At 37.8% G+C, this 14,773-nt stretch overlaps 2 protein-coding genes across 2 annotated transcripts in view; both read left to right on the plus strand.

The window, feature by feature from the left end:
• The window catches only part of LOC134219247 (histone-lysine N-methyltransferase, H3 lysine-79 specific), a 442,335-nt gene that overhangs the window by 86,833 nt on the left and 340,729 nt on the right, over positions 1-14,773 (plus strand). The window lies entirely within an intron of this gene.
• Positions 2,863-3,998, plus strand: LOC134224742 (uncharacterized). Its single transcript, XM_062704279.1, has 2 exons — positions 2,863-2,946; positions 3,004-3,998. The coding sequence occupies exon 2, from the start codon at positions 3,118-3,120 to the stop codon at positions 3,868-3,870; it is 753 nt and encodes a 250-aa protein (XP_062560263.1). The 5' UTR covers positions 2,863-2,946; positions 3,004-3,117; the 3' UTR covers positions 3,871-3,998.

A 14,773-nucleotide genomic window follows, 5' to 3' on the forward strand; every position in this document is an offset into this window, starting at 1 on the left:
TGACAATGACGTTTCCCGTGTTGTTAAAAGACATATTGCTGCTGCGAATAGAGCTTTTTACGGATTACGTAACCAGCTTAGGTCCCGCAACATGCAGACGAAAACGAAATTTGCTCTATACAAAACTCTGATTCTACCAGTGGCCCTTTATGGATATGAAGCATGGACGTTAAAAGAGGCAGACCGGAGAGCTTTCGGGGTTTTCGAGCGAAAAATTCAGCGTACAATACTCGGAGGGAAACAAAACAATGGTGTGTGGCGCAGACGCATGAATCGTGAGCTGTATCAAGTAAAAAAAGGAGAAAATATTAAGAATCTCATAAAATACGGCAGACTTCAGTGGGCTGGTGTAACGACGCTGTAGTCAACCAGGTAAGTACTTCGTGATTGACCAGAACAATTGCAATTGCACAGGGAACCAATGGATGAAAGCATGGGATTTGGTCCCCAACCTCAATGTGCACAGTCTGAGAGCTGTAGCATCGGAATCAAGAAAGTCCTTTTTATTCTTCCTTCTTCTTTATTTTGTCTTTCTATTACCTGTTATTCTGTCTAGGTCGGAATGAAGAAAGTCCTTTTTATTCTTCCTTCTTCTTTATTTTGTCTTTCTATTACCACCTATTTTCTTTCTTGTTTCTTTTTACTTCTTCCTTCTTACTTCATATGCTTCTTTCCATCCATTTTTCTTCCTTCTTTCTTTCTTCTTTCTTCCTTCCATATTTTATCTTCCTTATTTCTAACTTCTTTCTTTCTATTACCACCTATTTTCTTTCTTGTTTCTTTTTACTTCTTCCTTCTTACTTCACTTACTTTACTTACTTTTTCACTCTTTTTGCCTCCTTTTTTTCTTCCGTCTCTCTTCCTTCTTTCTTCTCCCTTCCTTCTTTTTTTTCTTTCTTTCTTCTTTTTTCCTTCTTTCTTCCTTCTTTTTTCGTTATTTTTTCTTCTTTCTTCCTTTTTTCTTCCTGTTTACTTCCTTATTTCTCCCTTCTTGTTTTTTAATTCTCCCATTTTTCTTTCGTCCTTCCCTGTTACTTGCTTCATCTGTCTACCATCTTTTTTTTGTTTCTTTGTGTCTTCCTTCCTTTTTCCACTTTCCTTCTAACTTCTTTCTTCATTCTAACTTCTTTTTTCCTTACTTTTTTTCTTCTTCCTTTCTTCCGCCTTTTTTCTTATTGTTTCTTTTTTCTTTCTACCTTCTTCCTTATTTAATTCTTTCTTCTTCATTCTTTTTTCCTCCGTTTTTCCTTCTTTCTTCTTTTTTCCTTTTTTGTTTCTTCATTCTCTCTCCTTTCTTTATTCCTTCTTTTTTCCTTTCTTTCTGTTTGTTTTTTCCCTTCTTTTTCCTTTCTTCATTCATTCATTCTTTTTTGCTTTTCACTCCTTTTTTCTTTTTTCATCCTTCTTTATCCCATCTTTTTTCCTTCTTTTTTTCTTCCTTTCTTCCTTCTTCTTTTTTCATTTTTTTTTCCTATTTTCTTCATTCTTTCTTACTAATTTCTTTCTTCTTTGTACGTTATTTCTTTTCTATTTTTCCATTCCCTGTTACTTGCTTTTTTTTGCATCCTTGTGTCTTCTCTCCTTCTTCTTTCTTCCTTCGTCCTTCTTTTTTCCTTCTTCCATCTTCCTTCTTTCTTTTTGTTCTTTTTTCTTCTTCTGTTCTTTTCATTCTTCTTTTTTCTTTCTTACCGTATATTTTTCCTCCCTCCTTCTTTCTACCTTTTCACTTCTCATTTTTATCTCTCCTTATATCATATTTCTCACTTCGTCCTTTCCAATTCTTCACGATCTGAATGAGCACCATAGCTCTTCATCGTAAATTGAGCCGTCTAACTGCAAATCACTGTTTTTGAATATTTCTGCATACATTTTTACATATAAACTTCCAACGAGTTTAGCACCGGCCAAACGTTGACCGATTTGGCTGAAATTTCGTCCAGAGCATCAGGGCATCAAATAGAACCGAATAAGAGGGCGGCCCATACAAAAATTTGAAAAAGTGTTTTTTGAGCCAACCTAATCTACACATATATCTGATATCTGTTTTAAAAACTTTTTCATGTCCTATTTGATCCAGAAAACCTGATTGGATTCGCCTTCAACAGCCATTCCTTTCCAGCTCATCCAAGAATTCACTGGAGTATAGGCGTTGAGGTCTACACGCGTAACCAAAGGGTTGATTATTTTTTTGATGGTTCATTCCCTATAAGTATAATTATAAGCGCTAAGAGCTACGGGTGTTACCAAAGGGCTATCATCTCTTTTTAAAAATGGTTCATGCCCTATTTTATCTATTTAATCATATTGGATATGCCTTCAATAGCTGTTCCTTTTCAGGTTATCCAAGGATTCCCTGGAGTATAGGTTCGAAGGTCTACACGCGTAACTAGATGGTTTATATATTTTTAAATAGGTCCTACTTTATGTCCCATGAAATCAAATTGGATACGCCTTCAATAACCTTGCGTTTTAGGTCATCCAAGAGTTCCCTGGAGTATAGGCCTTGAAATCCACACACATAACACAAGGGTTTTTTTTTTGAAAATTCGCAGATAGAAATAGGCTGTGATTTAAAATGTATTTAAATGCACATTTATGAAGAATGCAAATAATCTAAATATTGAATCAATTGAACTCGATTGTAAAATTCAGTCAAATATAATTGAATATCGAATGTTAATTCGTTTGTTAGGATTAGCTGCAATTTTACACAAAACTGTTTGCTGTCGTGTTCTATTTTATCTATTATACCAAATTGAATATTCCTTCAGGTGTTCCAAAAATCAGAATATAGGCCTCGGATCTTCACGCGTAACTAAAGGCCTGTGTTGAGAGGAGTTTAATAAGTTGAGTGAAACTGGCAACACTGGTGGTTCAATAATATCAGATTAGTGATTTAGAGTGGCGATGGAGCCTGGGATTAGTGAATTGAAGTGAAACTAGATTGTAAATCATGCACATGTATATTGAGTTTATAATTTATTAATAGATAATAAATTCCAGTTTTGAAGCTGTTTGTAATGGAAGACTGCTGTCAAAAACGGTTTCTTTCGACCCAGGAAAATCCCATCGCAACATTCTTCAAAAAATCTATCACCCGAGTGAAAAGGTGTCGCCATGGACGAACTGAGGAGAAAGCTCGAGCTGCTAGAGGAGCGAAACAAACGATGGCGGGCGCAACAGCACGAAAATGAGGAGAGAATCCGGCTGGATTATAAACGCAAATTAAAACAATTGGATGAGGACTACGAGACAGCGGCAAGGGAACTTGATGTAGAATTTGATGCACGTAGGAAAGCAATAGTATTAAAATATTGCGGGCCGAGAATCTGTGAAAAGTCATTGAACGAAGAAGAAAAGCGAATATCTAACAGCAACGAAACAAAATCAGACGATGAATTGGATAGAGCATTTTGTTTGGACACCGCAGCTTCCCACCAGACTGCTACCTATCAAACACAAACCGTTCTGTTCCCGCACGTATCGGAAGACAAAAGCAGTGAAATTGAACTGATAGGTAAAGCTCTGCAAAGCACTAGTTATGAAGCGGCGACAGTTGTGCACCGTCCTGATCATCGAGAAAACTCGAATGAATGCATCAATTCGTATACCGTCGCACAGAATGAAGGCAGAAACGAATTCGTTTACACAGGAGCTATGGACGATTATGCGTGCAACCCGAAACAAAGCGATTTGTTTGGTGCGCCGAAGAAAATTGTGAGAGGAATCGTGGATCGTTTTGTCAAAATAATGGTTTTTGATCCAGGTGGATTTATAGGAACATTTTTTTTTGAGAAGGTGAAATTTAGAAACACTAAATATACCAGTTTGTTACTAGTTTCACGGGTGGGAGTGTTGAGAGGAGTTTAATAAGTTGAGTGAAACTGGCAACACTGGTGGTTCAATAATATCAGATTAGTGATTTAGAGTGGCGATGGAGCCTGGGATTAGTGAATTGAAGTGAAACTAGATTGTAAATCATGCACATGTATATTGAGTTTATAATTTATTAATAGATAATAAATTCCAGTTTTGAAGCTGTTTGTAATGGAAGACTGCTGTCAAAACTGTTTCTTTCGAGCCAGGAAAATCCCATCGCAACATCCCTACCAAATGTTAGAATGAATTTTAGTGAATCTGGCAACAGTGAAATCGTGCGCCACTGAAACTGCTTCTGAAGTGTTTAGTTGTAAGTGAAATAGAGAGAAGATGAGAGGGTGATTCCTGGGCAGCTTGAATTGTACACTAGAATGTAAGTTTGTTTGTATTACCGTTTAGAATTATGAACTAATAAGTAATAAATTATAGCTTTGAAGCTGTTCATCATGAAGACTGCTGTCAAGATGGTTTTATTCAAGCCAGAAACTCGCCCCAACATTCTTCAAAGATTCTAAAGCTCATCTTGAAGTGTTTCGCCATGGACGATATGAAAAGCAAGCTGCAACTGCTTGAAGAGCAACACAAGTCATGGCGAACCCAACAACAAGAGGTTTCTGCGAGAATCAAACAGGATTTTGAACGACGATTCGCGAAATTAAACGAGGATTATTTGGCATCGGTAAGAGAAATTGATTGCGATTTTAGTGCCAGAAAAGTAGCGTTGATAAAGCGGTACAATGAAAAAGGTAGCTGCACACGAACGGAAAGTACAAAACTTCTTTCACTCGACAAAGCGAAACAGCAGGATGCCATCGGTAGCCCGGCCGTTTTAAAAGAAAAAACGTTTCATCATCACCATTCCGAACCGCGAGCGACAGGCAAATTTCCTGCCACTCGATTTGTTGCTGATGATGCCAAACTTTTGGAGACCGTATTCCATCAAAATGCAAACGTTTCAACTGCTCCCGAAAAGTTGGCTGATGTTTCTATTGTTTGCACCGGGAGGAGTATAGAACGGATAAATGAATCGACGCTCTGTCAACAAGTACGTTGTAAGTCGCATGCAACTGTATACGAGGCGGCGCGTGTTGGAAAAGAGTGCTCCGCGCACGGAGAGTGGTACGAAAGATGTGCAGTGGAAGAATTGAAGCTGTATCTGTTGAAATGTGAGATTCAATATTTTGTGGAATCGAAAATCTTCGATCCTGGAGGTGTGCACATTTATAACATGATAATAGCACATATTAGTTAGATGATGTAAATTAATTAGTCGTACAATTAATCAACTCGTTACCAGTTTCACGGGAGGGAGAATGTTAGAATGAATTTTTAGTGAATCTGGCAACAGTGAAATCGTGCGCCACTGAAACTGCTTCTGAAGTGTTTAGTTGTAAGTGAAATAGAGAGAAGATGAGAGGGTGATTTCTGGGCAGCTTGAATTGTACACTAGAATGTAAGTTTGTTTGTATTACCGTTTAGAATTATGAACTAATAAGTAATAAATTATAGCTTTGAAGCTGTTCATCATGAAGACTGCTGTCAAGATGGTTTTATTCAAGCCAGAAACTCGCCCCAACAGCCTGTTTGTTTAATGATGCATGATCTGTTTAATCCGTACGCCTGGACCTGCCTTTAATAATCGCCTGGTTCCAGGTCATCCGGGAATTCCCTGAAGTATGAGTCTTAGGGACAAGCCAGAGTAAACGCGACGAGTGATGTGATGCGACGCGACTCACGTAAAAGAATAACAATCATTATCAACAGGCTGTCGAATTGCATTGTCGCGTCGCGTCGCATCGCACGTCGCGTTTACTCTGGCTTGCCCTTTAAGGTCTACGCGTAGCAAAAAAACAGCTTTCTATTTTAACAATAGTTTGCGCACTTTTAGTTTCAAAGAGTCATCCAAAAATTCCCTGGAGCACATGATATAAGTTCTCTAATAACTTTAATGTCCTTGTGATCCATAGTACAACCAAGAATTACCTGAAGAAAAGGCTTTCAGCTCTTTGAGAGCTGTTAGCTTCCCAAGCAGCACAAATTGTTTCACTACTGAACATTTCACTGTGTTGCAACTATTCGGAAAGATACAATCTTTGCGTATGTGCCATCAAATATAACTCTCTTGCAATCTAAAAAGCGCAAGAGGTGGAGCCTATGGAAACATCCTTCGATTGCAGGAAAATTGCAATAATGTTGCAGAATACTACAGCGGAAAAAAAAATAAAACAAAAATATAAAACTGGATTCGATTTATGGATCTTGTGATTGATAGCCCTTCACTCTAGCACAGCACTTTTCAACACTTCGAAGGAACTGCATGTTGACTCACAATAAAAACCATACGATTATGAAGTTTTGTACTCGGGTTTCCTGTTACTTGATTGCACCATCACAGGAAAAAATGTGAGTTGTCAAAACGTTGAACGATACTAAAATAAACATGAAGACACATTCAACTTATCTGCAACTTAATTCAAACAAACAATTAAATGTTGAAAGACGCATTGAAGTTACATTGTGAAAAATATGCAACCAAATGATTTTGTTTCGTGTTTGCAACATGAAGTGCAGTATTCTTTGTTTGTTTGTTTCCAAATGTCAAACACGTACTGCATTGCAATTTTAATAAAACATTGATCACAATTCGAACGTTTTTGACATCTTGATGCAACTTTTTCGTGCCTGATGTTTTTCCAATGCCTTTAATGAAACTGAATAGGAACAAGGAGCTTTTAGAAAGATGTTGCGTGTGCTACTTGGGTTTTTTTTATATTGTTTATGCTGATTGCGATCTATAGAATTAAATTGGATGAGCGTTCAACAATTGTATTTTTTCAAGGTCATTCAAAAATTCACTGGAGTATAGGCCTTGATGTCGTCACGCGTACCCAAAGAGCTGTTTTTTTTTGCAAAATGGAATATTAGTATTAAACAAGAAATCGAATTTTAATAATTATGAAAGCACGTTAAATTCCTAAAAGAAGAAAATGAATCTTTCGTTATGTGTATTGATCGTAAGGCCTGTACTCCGATGCTTGAAAATTTGGATTGCGTTGAATGGAACATGCATTCCATTCATATCCTATTTGGTTGAAATGATCACTAAGAGGTTGTTGCATTTCTAAAAGAAGCAAATAGATTTTCCGTTACGCGAATTGACTTGAAGGCCTGTCCTTCAACTCTATGAATTCATGGATCATGTATTCAATTCATTTTCAATTCGATTCGAATGATCACTAAGAGTATGTTGCTTTTCTGAAAGAAGCAAATAGATTTTCCGTTACGCATATTGACCCTAAGGCCTATAGTTCAATTCTTGGAATTCTAGGATAGCCTGAAACGGAACATGCAATCAATTCATATCCAATTTGAGTCAAATGATCTCTAAGAGCATTTTTGATTTCTATAAGGAACGAATAGATCTTTCGATTTTGAAAAAACAAATTTTACTTTGGTTATTTTGGAAGTGTATAAAAGTATGTACCGAACATTTCCTGGTCCACCAGCAAGTGGTCAATCTTAAAATTGGCCCGTGGCTTCAAAAGGTTGGGCAGGCCAGGTTTAGCAGATGCACCAAATTCGTATCCGCTTCATTCCTAATTATTGAGCGCTCTGGAGCTTGGAGATTCATGTCGTCGGCTTCGAAACCAGCCTAAGATTGAGTTTCCAAAAGGAGCGAAAGGTGGGTCATCTAAAAGCAAAGCCGTTCCAAACTCTTCCAACCATCACTTATAAGTATCAACAAGAATAGTAAGAACTAGAGCACAGTGTGGTAGATCTTACTTCGTAATGCACCACGTGAAGGTGTCTACCCAGCATTACGGAAAGTATTTAGTGATAAAAGGCATTATTTTTGATTCACAGTTTTACAATAAAGCTTACCATACTTCCAAATCCATCCTTATGCTGACCTGCACTGATGGTTTCACTTTCTTATTCATTTTATTGTGGAATAATTTTGTATCACAAAAATAAGCCTAAAACCTTGAAACATTTCTCTGAATTTGCATAACCATGATTTAACTTATTTTTTTCCTCAGAGATTGTTAAAATATATCGTTAATATGTTGATATTGGTGAGCAACTCTAGACCAACATGTAAAACGATATGTAGACGAAAAATCAGAACGAATCAATTTTGGCTTTTAGGCCCTTTTCAAATGATGTCTAGAATTAATTTATTGCAAATCTGATGATGGCTGAAAAGCAGTAGGCCGAAACCTCATGCAAAATAGGAAGTGTGTGTTTAGTTTTCACCGAAAAATATCAAAAAATTTAAGATATAAAAGTTCACGGTGGCCCAAAAACTACCAAGTGATTGTTAAAAAATTTCAAAATTCCAGAGGCGTCGCGTGATCAATTCTACAACCTGTGCACTATTTTAATATTTCGAAAAAACACATAAAAGGGACCTGAAATAATAAACAAATTATTTTCCAGCGCGTATCTCAATATGTTTGCTTATTTTGTTGCATCTAACTGGTTCTTAGCTACTTCTTATTTTCTGAATTAACTCAAACTTAACTAAGCTTCAAAGTGATTAAAAATTACTATCATCAGAATCGTTTCCAATGTGACAAATAAGCAATATATCTATTCGGAAATTATTGAGCTGGCACTTTCAATTCTAATTTGAGTTATTCGTAAAATGAGACGAAGTATTAAATACAGAAATGGAAATTGGAATATATCAATCATGCAAAGGCTCTAATAATAATTTGTAATTAGCATGTCATATCAGAAAAATAAAGTCTGTACAATGAAGAGAACAATGAAGTTCATAGCTCTTAACTCTTCTCAATTAATAATTATTCTATTTACAATTTATATCTTTGATCAATATTCTGGACTGGACAGATGTCGAGAAGTTTTCCGTCCATCAGCATGGAATCTTGCTCATAAAAAAATTCATAAATTTTTGTGGACCATGACCATTGACATTTGACTTACCCCCTCCCTAACTAAATATATTGGATTCCTCGAAAAAAAACCTTTAAAAATAAATTTCTTAAAAAATGTTGACCCGTTTCATAATTCTGCGACAATATAGATTTTCATCATCATCATCAATGTCTAATATAATAGGCGTATTTATAAACAGGCTTTATTGCGCTTATTAGCAGATGACAATTTCTGTTTAAATTGAGCTAATGTCGCGTTAGTATTATCGGACAGTACCTACATTGTCGTCAGGATTAGTAGATGTGTAATTGGGCGTGTAATGTGTAATTTTGCTTCGCGTTGCTTATACAAAGCGGAACTTTCGTCATGGAACGCTTTGAGGGAGCAAAAATGCGCGCGCTTTACTCTTCTCTTTCGATTTTGTTCCGATGGCGCTCTCTTCACTGAATCGCGCATGCGCTGTTTGAAGCGGTTCTCGATAGGTAGTAGTAAAATTCTTCTTTATTGTTTCATTTTCTGTTCTACAATTATTTTTTACATGTACAGTGCTCGGCCGGCTTGGCCCTCCAACTTCAATTTTAAATTTTTATGTTTACATTGTTATTTAAGTGTTAATATGATATATCATGACGGCCTTTAGGAGGCGCTGGTTTGTTTTTTTTTAAATTTGATAACCTAACTACTATGTACACTAATATTTACAATAAGAAATTTGATAACCTAGATTGGAACTAGCGCCCTAATTGGAGCCTGATCCGAATGCAAGCAACGGACCCTAAACTTTTCTTTACACTCACCAAAGCGTTCATGTAAGGTTTTTATTCCGGCCAGACGGTGGACCTCGGATGTTCTTGTCCTGGGAGTGGTGTTGAGGATCATCCTCAGGAATTTGTTTTGGACCCGTTGAAGTTTGAGGTGGTGGGTTTTAGCGCAGCTCTCCCAGACCGGCATGCCATATTCGATCACAGGGAGGATGATTTGCTTGTAGACAGCAAGCTTATTTTTCAGGGACAATGACGACCGGCGGTTGATCAAAGGGTACAGTAGTTTCAACAAGACGTTACACTTTGTCACCGTTTTGTCAACCTGTTGCCTGAAAATAAGCTTGCTGTCGAGGGTCAAGCCAAGGTAGCCGGCCTCATTGGCTCATTCCACGGTCGTGCCATTGAGGATGATTTTACAGTCCCCAGGCGGAACAAGTTTAGGGGATTTGGAGTGGGGAAAATGATGACCTGGGTCTTCGCCGCGTTGATACAGATCTTCCAGCTGGTGAGGTACTCTGTCAGGGCATCCAGGCCTCGTTGGAGTTTTGCCACTAGCGCTCTGATCACTCTACCGTTGTAGACGATGGATGTGTCATCTGCGAACAGAGACAGAATGCCGCCTTCTGGAGGTTCTGGCATGTCGGAGGTGAACAGATTGAAAAGCAGGGGCCCGAGGATACTGCCCTGGGGAACGCCTGCGACGAACGCTTTGACTACCTATACATCGACGATTGCGGTTAGAGCAGATGATCCACACATACAAAATAATACGTGTATGATGCATGACAAAACGTTCTCGGCTGAAAGTTCCGTGTTGATACAACATGTGGTGTCGGTGGGTCGGTTCGTTATCGTAGAGAAAAATATAATGCGTCCCCATCGCAGCATTTGGTCATCACATGCCGTCTATAAAAATAACATGCATATTTTCCGTTTATGTATCTAATAGTAAAATTTGCATGAAAAATCTTTCAAATGCACATAATTCAAATACATGCTTGGATTAGAAAAGACAAGAAACCTAGAGTTTAAATGTTGGGGATAAAATTGCAACATGTGCAGTGCACAGGTTGCACATGCGGACGCGACGCCTCTGCAAAATTCAAAAGTCGTGATATTGCTTCCTAACTTCATATACCTATCCAGTAATTTCCCAATGCTTTAAGATTTTATTTGACGAATTGCCTCACTAGAAAAAAAATCGTCTCAATAATAACCAATTTCTGTTCGTCTGTACAAGAAGATGGTTTGATGAACAACTTCCGATACAAAGCTTAGTTCATTAACGCCTTGCTTCAAGGCATATAATCACAAATGTATTGCTCATATGTAAATAAATACTACTTAAGAGCCTACTAGCAATAAGCCAGTTCAAGTGCACATATGATCATTACCATCGGATTCATCAGCGCTAAGCAAAGCTATACCATAGCACTTACTTTTTTATTATTGTTGCTGATGATGCCTCTTATTATGAGTAGCACACGAGAGAAAAAGCAGGTCATGGTCGATATTTGCTCCAACAGTTATGCAGTAAAGTCGATTGTCATGAAACCGAAGGACCGATCTTAAAACTAAATGGGACCCTTCCTTCCAAGTTAAGCCTTGATCAGTTCCTCGATTATTATTAATTAAGCCGGCTTGCGGCTTTCAGGGTGAATCACGCCGCCCAAAACTCGATTTCCTGCCCTCGATGCTGCAAGCTCTGAACTCGTACAAAACCCTTAACCTATAGCATGTCTCAGTCACGATGCCCAGCAGAGATACGCGCTGGTTGCAATTCATCGGTTAATGCACTGCGCTGGAAACCGTTCGCTAGTCGTCGCGTTCTTTGGCGCTTAATGCATAAATCAGCACTAATGTGTGTCATTTACACATATATTGGTTTGCATGTGCCAGGGCTAATGCCTGTTGGGGTCTCCAAAAATGTCCAACTAATAAGCCGCACCGACGGCAGCAGCCAACTTGTCCCATATCCAGTTGGTATGTGCATATATAATTGAATATGTACTGCAGCCACGAGAAAAAAATACGAAAATTGGCACCGAGCAGTACACGCCTCTTCGCCTTGTCCGTGCTGCCTACCCTATTCGATCGTCCTACTACCAAGCAATAAACACCCAACAAGGAGAACTACAGCGAGGTCATCGAATTGGGGTTTTATTTTGACGATTCTGCTGAGCTGCAGTCATAGGTCGGAATTATAACGTTTTTTGTTAGTACTGCTTCGATGCACGGTGATTCGAAAGGGCGTATTGCTTATCTGAAAAAATCGAATTATTTACTTAACCTTCCCGAACTCGCATAATACTGATTTCGTATTAATATTAATTCGTATTAATAACGTCCCGCTCGTGTTGAGTATAACAAGCCTTATTTCTTCGAAAATGTTGGACTCTTTACAACGATGGTTCATTTTTAGTACATGGTTAGAATCCGAAAATTTTTTACTCACTGTTGAAATTCACCTATTCAATGTATTGCACAAAAAGCGTTGTTAAAAAAAATCATGGAATAATTCGTTTTGAAAGTATGTTTTAATAAGATATCATATTGGATTATACGTTGATATCTGCTGAACAAAAGTTCATTTTCAGCCCCTTTGGATAACAGTGCACTGTCATGGAACGTCGAGGAACCTAAAAAAAAGAACATTGGCCAGGTGAACGGCTGCCATGCGGATTTGGCCCGCGGCGACACAGCACGGTTAGTTTTGCCGCACAGCTGGATTTTGGACGGACTTCTCAACTTGACTGGTTGGATCTGAGAATGTTTAAAAAATTAAGCTGACTGTGCGGTGCGCTTTGGCAACCACGAGATGCTGGGGCATGATCGAACCGTTCCTCCGAAGGTGAATGAGCGAACAGGTTTGGATTGTTGATCGCCGTGTTGTTTGCGGTATATCTGATGGTTAAAGGATAACTTTCGAACTGGGCCCTGACACAGGTTGATGGAGCAGCCGGTGGAAGGGGGTTGAAAAATACTTCACTTGTCGTTTTGGGTTTCGATTAATGGTGGTAAAGCTTTGGAATGTTGCAGATAAATAGTGGAACTCGAACTGGTGTATTGTCGTGGGTAGTGATTGATATTATGAGGTTCGAAAACATAAATAAACAACCATATTTTTTTCTTTACGTATGGTGTTGAAATGCGGATTATAATATTTAATAGTAACATTTATTTAAACATTCTGTTAATATTACGATAATGTTTCGCTATTTTTTCATCAAAAATCTTGTTTTTTCGAGAATTCCCAAGCCAGATGATAAGCTTGAGGCTATTTTGAGTATTTCGAAACAGAATCCTCGATTTGAAGTCTCGTCGATTTTGTTTGACAGCTGTAGAATAATTTTTAAGTTTAAACTAGAGATTTCTTGGAATGATTTTTGTTAGAATGATTATCCTAACACTTTTAAACTTTTGAATCTAGAGAAAGGCTGATAATATCCAGAACAGAACAGAACTTGTTGTTCAAAAATCGTAATAAAGGTATGAGATAAGCCGAATTCTTTCTTCCCACAGGGCTCGAAAAGAAATTTCACAGTATCCACTAGTAGCAAATAAATTCAATTACTAATGTTTCTTTTGAAATCTTTCAGCAGATTGCTATCAGAAATCATGCATTCAGAAATTCAAATTCTTTCGATTTCCCAGGAAACCCTGAAGCAGCTTCTAGTTTCCCAAAAAACCCAAAAATTCTTTCCGTAGGAAGCGCTAGAGGAAGCTCTCTTAGGGGACCGCACACTAATTAAGTAAAAGCCTATGGAGAAAAGGGAAATATTTGTTTACGCTTCATATTAAATAAAAAATAATTCGTGTGACTGTCATGCATGAGACGATTTTAGTACTATTTAATTTAATTCCAACACGTTGTAATCTTAACAGATACGCATTTCGACCTAAACTGTAAAGCCGTCTTCACTGTCTCGTACTTGACGTAATTGGTGTACGGCCCCAAAGAATTTCCGTTAATGCAACCGTTGGAATCACTGAAAAAATCCCCGAAAATAATATAGAAATATCCAAAGATTCCGAAATACCTGAAGGAAAAATACCCGGAGAAATAAAAACGGAATAACGGTAAACGGAATTTTCTTGAAAAAAATCCGAAAAAGTTTTCAGAGAAATTTCCGATTGAATTTCGATGAAGTTCTCGAAGAATTCCCGATGAGATTGGAAGATTCCGATAGAATTTGGAAATTTGTAAATTTCGAAAAGAAACTCAAAGAAACAAAACTGCAAACACATTTTTGACGGGGGAAATAGTCCAAGGGCTTGATGATCCTTCCCCAGACCATTGCGTGTTGCGGGGCTTGTGTAGGATGTGGAGGGGTATGAGGTTCGAGGGGGCTCAGTTGAACTTCTATAAAAAGCTGTATGTATCTGCAAGCAGGCCGCGCCAAAACGACCGTATACGGCTCAAAGTGCACACTAGGTAGGGTTTGGGTCACCGTGAACTTTTATATCGTTAATTTGTTGATATTAAAATTGGCAACCTACCCAACAAACAATTGCAGCTGAATAAGCTAGTTTTTTTAGCCGAAGAAGACTATTTTTGGTCATATAACGCTTTACACCTCCAGTGTTTGTTGGGCAGGCGACGACTAAATCATTACGGTGGGATGAAAAAAAAAGTTTATGGCAGAAGGATTTTCTTACAGAAATCCACAGAAACCTCCAGTGCGAAATTATTGAGAGTTTATTCATGAAGAGAAGTTTCCAGAATGATTTTTGGGAAAAAATCGGAGACCCTTGGAATTCTTTTTTTAAGAAACTTGTGATGAATTTTGCGAAGATACACTCCATGAAATTGCTGGACAAACTCTCGAACGATTTTTTCGGAGCTACTCTCGAAATTTCTGCATAATTTGCTTCAAGAAATCCGGGAATATGTAAGAAATTCCTTTGGGAGTAGCTACGGATTTTTTTTCCCAAATTTCCACCAAGAATTGTTCTGGGTTATTTCTCCACGAATTTCTAAGAAAATTCCTCCGAGATTTTTTTTCGTTAGCTTCTCCTTTCATGTGAAAATTTATTAGGAAATTCCATCTGGGGAATTATTCGGAAGTTCATCCAGGATTTTTTCCCAAAAGTTTGCCCAAAATTGCAACAGAAATTCTTTCGGTATTATTTCCGAAAATTCTTCAAATAAATTCTCCAGGAATTTATCTGCAACTCCTTCCGGAATTTCTCCAGAAAACCCTCCAATAGATAATTAAAAAAAAAGT

The sequence above is a fragment of the Armigeres subalbatus genome, chromosome 3 (genome assembly GCF_024139115.2).
Source record: "Armigeres subalbatus isolate Guangzhou_Male chromosome 3, GZ_Asu_2, whole genome shotgun sequence".
In the NCBI taxonomy this organism is placed as follows: Eukaryota; Metazoa; Arthropoda; class Insecta; order Diptera; family Culicidae; genus Armigeres; species Armigeres subalbatus.

Bases quoted from the DNA above. Each gene is read 5' to 3' on its own strand.
- LOC134224742 (XM_062704279.1), top strand. From the start codon at position 3,118: ATGGACGAACTGAGGAGAAAGCTCGAGCTGCTAGAGGAGCGAAACAAA.